The following is a 7,827-nucleotide window of genomic DNA, read 5'->3' as shown; positions in this document are numbered from 1 at the left end:
GCTGAAAACAAATACTAGTTGCAACTACACTGTTGTCTATTTCTGCTACTAAATGCACCATAGTTACTACAGCTGCAGTTGTTGGTGAATAAACAACTTTTAGAGCCACTGCTGACAAGTTCTTAGAAAGAGTCACTCTTCATAACAATCCAAATGTATTATCCCACACAACACAATGTGGCCTCCCTGTGGTCCTGACTTGTTACTACTACTGCACACAGATATGATGTGTAGACATGAGTTCAAAAGACAAAGAAAAAGAGCTGCCACAGGATTTATTAGGAATGAAGGTCAGATCTACATCTGAGCTCAACATAACATGTATAGTACATTCAGGAACAGTACAGTAGTACTTCACACTATATGAATAATACATAATAAAGTCATAATACTTCACTTCAGATCTACAAGAATTATAGAATTATAATGTGCTACTCTACAACTTAAATTGTATAAAGTTAAAGCAATGTGCAAAGAGCAATTTCAGTATCCCTATTGAACATATTTCTGTTATGACATTGCATAAAAGATTTACTGGACGGAGGAAGAATATAGGATTTATCTTTGTACATTTATGTTCTAGATGCTCAGGGTCAGTGGTCCGGTGCTCTGGACTGCTTTCATGACAGTCTGGACAACTTCAGAGGTGGAGCCTTGGCCCCCCAGATCAGCAGTGTGCAGCTGGAACACAAATGACATGACAAATGCATATGAGACAAAATGTAAAGAGTAACCCCGTCCACTCTGCAACACATAATCACTGAAAGCATTTGGTAACAATCACTGAAAAACAAATAACTACAGTCATGGTAAAAATTATTAGACCATCAAAAGCAATCAAAAACAATGGTGATGCAATCAAGTACGAACTTCTGTGGGAATCATGTGACTAAAAAACAGACAGAAAAGAAAACACAGAATGCCTAAAAGAACTGTTTTTGGCAGTACAATGCCATAACTATCAATGTAAGAACTGAAGTGATATTGGTTATTATCAAGGCCACCATGGAAAATGGCTAGATATTAGCTCTGAAATTAAACTCTTATGAGCTATTTTTGTTGGTATCATTATATTTGTCCAAACAAATGTACCTTTAGTTTTACCAGGCATTAAAATGAACAAGAAACTGAAGAAAACAAGGGTGGTCTAAAAAAATGTTTGCAACTGTATAAAAAAATGTCATTGTATGTGAAGTTAGTGAACTAAAAGGACAGCTTTGAGTATTTTTTTAAGTGATTACCCGAGTCTCAGTGACAGTGGTGAGGATGGCTCTGCGGATCATGCTGGCATAAGCGCGGAGCTTCAGGTGATCCAGCAGCAGACAGGAGGCCAGCAGCATGGCTGTAGGGTTTGCTATGTTTCGGTTAGCAATGCTTTTCCCAGTGTTCCTGGTGCCCTGGAAAAAAACAAAGAAATTACACGTAGCAATGTCATGTATTTAATGTCTGACTTTTTCCTGTGTTACTCTGAAGCCGTAATGTTGGTTTTAAAATGATTCAAAAGGAAAACGGGAAAAATTAAGATGAAATCAGATTCTGTTGTATCTCGTAATGGGAAATTTTTTGTTAAATATATATGTGTTTGTGTAAGTCTATTTTACCGTTTCAAAGACTGCGTAGTCCTCTCCGTAGTTGGCTCCAGGAACCAGACCCGGTCCACCAACCAATCCAGCACACACATTACTCACAACGTTGCCATACAGATTCGGCATGACCATCACATCAAATTGCTGGGGTCTGGAAACTAACTAACACAGAGAAACAGATAAAGCACATTTTAAATGCATGTTAGTTTATTTAATGTTGGATCAGAGTCATGTGTGAGGTTTGGTCTGGGATCTGTTTTGTTCGAGGAGATAGAACCAGTACTGACAGCATGTTCAAATGAGTCTGATGTTCAGGGCAGGACCTCCTTTTTCCCTTCAGAACTGTCATGAAAAAGGCATCAAGGTGCTATTTCACCTAGTCAGCATTGGGAAATCTTACCAGTCTGGACTTTGGCTCTTTCAACATTTCAAAATTAATATGTAAATTGCAATATTCTGAATATTTACATTAAGAAACTAAGTCTGTGGGACTGTGTTAATAATAAAACATACTCAAATCAGGACTAATAAGCTCAGAGTATGTATTATGTTTTGGAACAAAACATGTAAGCTTATGTACATGATATTTTTGCTACCTGCATAGTAGTGTTGTCCACAATCATACTGTCGAAGGCGATTTCAGGGTAACCACTGGCAACCTCCTTACAGCATTCCAGAAAGAGACCATCACCTAACTTCCTGCTCGAAAAAACACACACATCAATGTATTTGAGCAACAAATGTAAATACACACAGACAGAGAATTTGAGGGTTCATGCACCCACATGATGTTAGCTTTGTGTACAGCAGTGACTCTTCTGCGTCCTTTCTCCCGAGCTGTTCTGAAAGCGTAATCAGCAATACGCAGAGACTTGGCCCTGGTGATGATCTTCAGACATTCAACAACACCAGGAACATTCTGCAGAAAAAACACAGACAGAATATCAGTATGCGATGGTTTGTTTCATCAAGGTGAACATGAACCACATTTACTCATCTCAGGGGGTTTTAAATGGGTTCTACTGATATTCCAAACTACTAACTTTATATCATATCATAATTTGCCTCATACTGCTGCCTCTTGAAATAATAAATATTTTAGACCTTCATATGCCTCATAATCAAACTCACCCCTGTAAAAGAAATGCTGAAATTCCAGCATCAAACTCCATTCTTTTCATTTAGAGCTGTGTCCAGTGGTGAAAACAACAGTGCTTTTAGCTTTTGTCACTTTTTCACTGTCTTTGACTATAGTAGTTTTTTCTAAATTATTTTTCCCATCTTGTCACTTTGTGATGCTTTGGCAATGCTGTGTTATATTTCCTCACCATGAACCAGCGGTGTGTCTCACTACTCCCTCTAGTGGTCACATACATTATCCGTCTGTGAATACTCAGTTCATATCTCAACAATTTAATACATTAGTGTGTTTGGCATAACTTTAGAAGTCTATATTCTAAAGACTATAATGACAATATTATATATTAAAAGTAGAAATATTACATGTAGACCCTTTAATATCTACAGCTTCTTTTCTGTGGTCAGATAATGGTTTAAAAATTTATTTCAGATATAGATCTGACCGTCATCCCTAATAAATCCTGCGGAGTATATTTCCCTTGTTAATTCATAAAGGGAAAACTCCATCACCAGATCAAATCACATCATTGGTCCTATACTGTACATCCAAAGGTGTGAAATAGAAAACAAGCTTGGATGTGTCTGTGCTATGCGAGTTGCTAACAGTTATCTTGCTCTACTGCACACCAAGATGAAAAGCATCAGGAGCCACAAGAGGAGTTAGGTTGGTCTCATACAAAACGCTCACAACACAAACAACCCTCTCCTGTGTATATTTCTGACCAGACTGGGACCCTGATCCTCTACAAGGTCTTATTGCAGTTGTTTTGGTCCATACCGAGTGCAATTACCTTCTCACATCTGCCCAAACAAACAGCACCGTGGTAGAAAATGCAGTGTGGTTTGACTGAAAAGGACAAAAGGCTTAACACACAGGATCACCTCATGTTCCAGGCTGCTGTATTCTCCTTCAGTGTTCTCTCTGATGATCATGATGTCAATGTTTTTGTGGCGGGTCCTTACTCCTGGAAAAGACTGGCAGTGCATCACATTGGCATACAGATCCAGAGTGGTGCTGCAGACAGAGAGCCAAAGAGTGTCAATGAGATAAAAGGGAAGCAGAGGAAAAGATACAACAACTATAAACCTACTACTGTCTGCGTGCACTGCTGCTGGAATGGCTGTTTCACACTGGTGACTTCTAGATAAGATGGTAAAGTTAAAAGACTGTGACAGCTTTAATGTAGCAGACTCACCGGAGAAGATTGTTTCTGGACTTGTAGGAAGGTGGCAAGTTATGGTTGGTCTCAAGGTTGCCTGGGTAAATATAGTGATAGTGTAAGGATAGCTGCAAGGAGTCATTCATTTACCTAAAATCTGAGTTGTACTTGAGAAATGTTGGTTTTGTTTTTTGTTTCATATACATTGCACTCAGAGATGGTCAAAGTACACGCATTCTTTACTCTAAGTATAGACTCGAAGAAACTAAACTAAACTAACTGAACCTTACATCATTTATATCAGCACTGGTTCTCCTGGTCACACGTCTTATTAAATAGATGACACGCTTTATCTGTAGTGAAGACTAACCTTTCAGTGCAACTCCATTGCGCCTGATAGCCATTATGGCGTTGTTGATATCATCTTCAGAAGTCATAGCTGAATCAACATGAACAACCTCAAAGTCAACTGGCACACAGCAGAACCTGATGATAAAAAAGCAAAACACTTGGAGAGCACTGAGAAAGATGTTGATTTGATTCACATACTTTAAATATCTGTCTTTATTTATATGCATTATGTGTGTTTTTCTGCATATATGATGTGTGAATTCTCACCGGAACAAATCACAGACATGGTGGGCAAGTTCTGGCCCAATGCCATCTCCAGGGATCAGAGTCACCGTGTGTCTACCTCCGTACAGCGCAGGTGGAGGCTTTAATACAAACAAACACATATAGTCAAACCCCTGATGAAGTCCAGCATTTGCAAATCTAACATAGTATTTAATGTGTTTGCCTTCAATCGATTAAAGCTCTGAGTGTATCGAGGAGTCTGTGAGCAGTCATACTCACTATGTTCTGGTGTGGGTGGGTGGATGAAGGAGGATCAGAGCAAAGGAAAAAACAAAGGGGTGTTGGTAGGATAAAGACAAAAGGACAGATTTCTGATAGAAAAGGTACTCCAATACAGTAAAAACATCTTAGAGGGGTGGAGATTAACAATGACTTCAACACTTTAAGAGGGCATGAGGTCATGAATGTTCTTATTTTGAGTAACTTTTGAAGAAAATGTTGTTATTAGTACTCACTGTGTAAGTGGATTTGTTTCTCTGGTGGCATGTGGTTGCACCATAAGCCTATTGATATAGTAAAAAAAATCATATCAGTTCATTCAGTGAAGAGTCTCCTAAAAAGAATGGTTAGAAAAATTCAGATCAATTAATTAACTTAACCCATAAAGACCCAGCGTTACTTTTGTGGCAGTTCCCAAATTAATTTTCTCTATATTCAACCTTTCTTAAGTGATTTATCACCATTTATTTGTATTTTATCCTCTGTATGTTGCATTTTTTCAGTGGAAATAATGTATTTTCCTATATTTAATTCACTGACCATGTAGATGTTCATAAAAGCCTCACAGTAAACTGAGGGTTATACATCAAAAACAGAGAAAACTGAAGAAGAAATGACTTTTTCTGTATAATATATCATTAACTGAACATAAACCCAGTGTCTCCATCCTCTGTCATTGATCCAACTCTATGGGTTTTACTGGTGAATCAATGTTGTAGAAGATGATGGTATTTCCATGTTCACTACAGAGCCTCTGATATGGGTCATATCTGATGACCATGAAAAGATGACAAACTGCATTCACACCAATTATTTCAGTATATTAATAGGTTTAGTGGTTCAGAAGTTATTAAACATTTTAGATCAGTAAATGATTTTGGTTGCTGGTGGCTGTTTGGGTCTTTATAGGTTAAAATGCAAGAAAACATCAATCAATCAATCAATCAATCAATATTTATTTATATAGCACTTTTCATACATTTAGGATGTAGCACAAAGTGCTTTACATATAAGTTTAAAAATCAGTACAACCCCCACCCACACATACCCACCCACCTACTCACACACACACACACACACGCACACACATATGCACACACACAAGCACACATACACTTAAAAAGACTGACTGAGCACGAGAGGACCAGAAAGTAAAAGTAAAAGAGGAGGTATTCCACCACAAAGGAAAGTTCTGCATTAAAAACCTTTGTTAACTGTAGCGTTTAAGTATTATCAGCAAAATGTACATCAAGTATGAAAAGTAAGTCACTGTGCATATGTATGCTGTATGATGTTTTTGGATTAGACATGGATGTTGTATTATATTACTATATATGATAAAAATTTGAACAACTTTATGAACTGTTGGTTAATTTAATAAACAGTGGTATACACTGCTTATGTTTTAGTATGTTTTTTATGTCTAGTTTTTATTTTTAAATCTCACCTATTGGTTTTATTTGATCCTGTAGCTGATGTTGTACATGTTAAGAACACAAGAGTATGGATGCAGTTGGGGAGTCAAAAATGAATAGAGTGAAAAGTCTTATTATATTTAAATAGTGTAAATGGTAGCCTATTTATGATCGTTAGGGTTTATTTTCTAATCCAGGAGAAACATTTAAGGTTTGTTGAATGTGTTTGCTAGTAGGCCAGTTGTTAACCGTTGTTAGGTTGTTAACTTAGCCATTAATGGAGGAAGCTGCTGTATTACTCTGAATAATTTATGACTCTGCAGGGAACACTTAAAGTATACATTTACAGGTTTATCTCAGCTGGGGGGAAAATTATGCATGCAGCTAAAGTAAAGTTTAGCTTTCTCTGCAGGGAATTGAGCTAAGTTGACATTGACAGAGTGGTGCTGAAAGGACAGCGACATAAACCCGGCTAGCTTGGTTAGCAACTACTAACTTACCAACCCACTGGTAATCAGCTTAGCTACACTGACCACTGTCCAGGCAAATTAAAGAGGAAAACTGTTTAAAATAAAGTCTGTACAAGTGTTGAAACTCTGGTTTTAAACTCAGAGGCTGGTCCTACCCGGAACAACCGCTCTCCGAACACGGGCTTCAGGACTCTGCACAGGGACCGGGTCGTCATGTTCACTCTCCGCGCGGACGGATGATACAGGGCGGGGGCGTGCCGCGCGTTCACCGGTAATCTCCGTCTGTCCCTGTTGAAGCGCACTCATTCATCCATATGTACACATCCATTCACCCACTAACACACACATTTAGATCAGAAAGGATATGAAGACACCGATACAGACAACCGCCCCCAGTCCCCCCAGGCTGTACTTTCATATCCCAGTGGAGCCGAGTGGCCAGAATAAATACTCTTCCCTCTTTTCCCCCGAGGGTGTTTGAGGACTAGTGACCACAAACCAAATATGGGACACAGAAAATGTTAGCAGGGGACAGATTACCAATGAGATTTACGCTTTGATATACTGGGTTTTCCTGTCTCTGTGGAGGGCTTAAGTGGATTTGTTGTTTTTCTTTGACAGAAATCTATGGATGTTGAATGTTATCTATGGATATGAAAACATGTCTGATTAATCCTTTATAGGGCACTCGTAGAAATACTGTGAAATTCAAAGTTTCAGCCTTGGTGTGTTATTGGAGGACATAACAAGACTTCATCACTTCTGTGAAATTTTTCAAAGTTTTTATTGTTTTGTAGAAAATCGAGGTCAGTGAAGTTACCATATTTGGTTCTTTACCATAAATGGCACAAAAATATATATAAATACAAGAAGTAAATATAAAAAAAATACAAGAAAAATACATGTAATGTGAAAGGAGCAAGTATTTTAGAACATTAGGACATCACTTTAAGAACATTACAGCAACGTAAGTGCTGATCCAGACACCTGTCCACATCCACATTATCCCTTTGAACATCATTCCTTACATTAGTACCATTACTTCATGGTACCTAACAAAGCGGGTACACTCACTGCTCATACAGAGGTGGATCTTGCAGACCCTGTAGACCACATTGGGCCTGAGATTGTTGTCTCACTGTAACTGTTGCTGCACCTGTCATGTAATGTATTCAGATATTATCAAAAATAGTCACTTGCC

The 7,827-nt window shown here is 38.2% G+C and overlaps 1 protein-coding gene across 4 annotated transcripts; it reads right to left on the bottom strand.

Annotated features, from left to right (window-relative positions):
- Positions 1-259: 259 nt before the first annotated feature.
- Positions 260-6,911, bottom strand: LOC115422975 (isocitrate dehydrogenase [NAD] subunit gamma, mitochondrial-like). Of its 4 annotated transcripts, none has more exons than XM_030139636.1 (12): positions 6,740-6,860; positions 4,978-5,025; positions 4,742-4,747; positions 4,505-4,602; positions 4,257-4,372; positions 3,923-3,983; positions 3,609-3,741; positions 2,372-2,505; positions 2,183-2,285; positions 1,602-1,748; positions 1,242-1,397; positions 260-681 (listed from the first exon to the last, which is right to left on the bottom strand). In XM_030139636.1, exons 1-12 carry the CDS (start codon positions 6,839-6,841, stop codon positions 580-582), a joined length of 1,206 nt encoding a protein of 401 aa, XP_029995496.1. In that variant the 5' UTR covers positions 6,842-6,860; the 3' UTR covers positions 260-579. The 4 variants fall into 4 exon arrangements, with proteins under 4 accessions (XP_029995496.1, XP_029995498.1, XP_029995499.1 ...); XM_030139638.1 differs by having other exon boundaries at positions 580-681; positions 6,782-6,911; XM_030139639.1 differs by lacking the exon at positions 4,742-4,747 and having other exon boundaries at positions 580-681; positions 6,782-6,911.
- Positions 6,912-7,827: the final 916 nt, after the last annotated feature.

This window comes from Sphaeramia orbicularis, chromosome 7, assembly GCF_902148855.1.
Source record: "Sphaeramia orbicularis chromosome 7, fSphaOr1.1, whole genome shotgun sequence".
In the NCBI taxonomy this organism is placed as follows: Eukaryota; Metazoa; Chordata; class Actinopteri; order Kurtiformes; family Apogonidae; genus Sphaeramia; species Sphaeramia orbicularis.
Note: the sequence above shows the minus strand (reverse complement) of the source record. Positions and strands in the feature narration are given on the sequence as shown.

What these genes read in the sequence shown, in the direction of transcription:
- LOC115422975 (XM_030139636.1), bottom strand. Translation starts at nt 6,841, where the DNA reads ATGACGACCCGGTCCCTGTGCAGAGTCCTGAAGCCCGTGTTCGGAGAG. An exon ending in ACAGCAGCCTGGAACATGAG is followed by an intron (nt 2,506 to 3,608) that starts GTGATCCTGTGT and finishes TTTTTTCTGCAG; the next exon opens with AATGTTCCTGGTGTTGTTGA. An exon ending in TGGACAACACTACTATGCAG is followed by an intron (nt 1,749 to 2,182) that starts GTAGCAAAAATA and finishes TCTCTGTGTTAG; the next exon opens with TTAGTTTCCAGACCCCAGCA.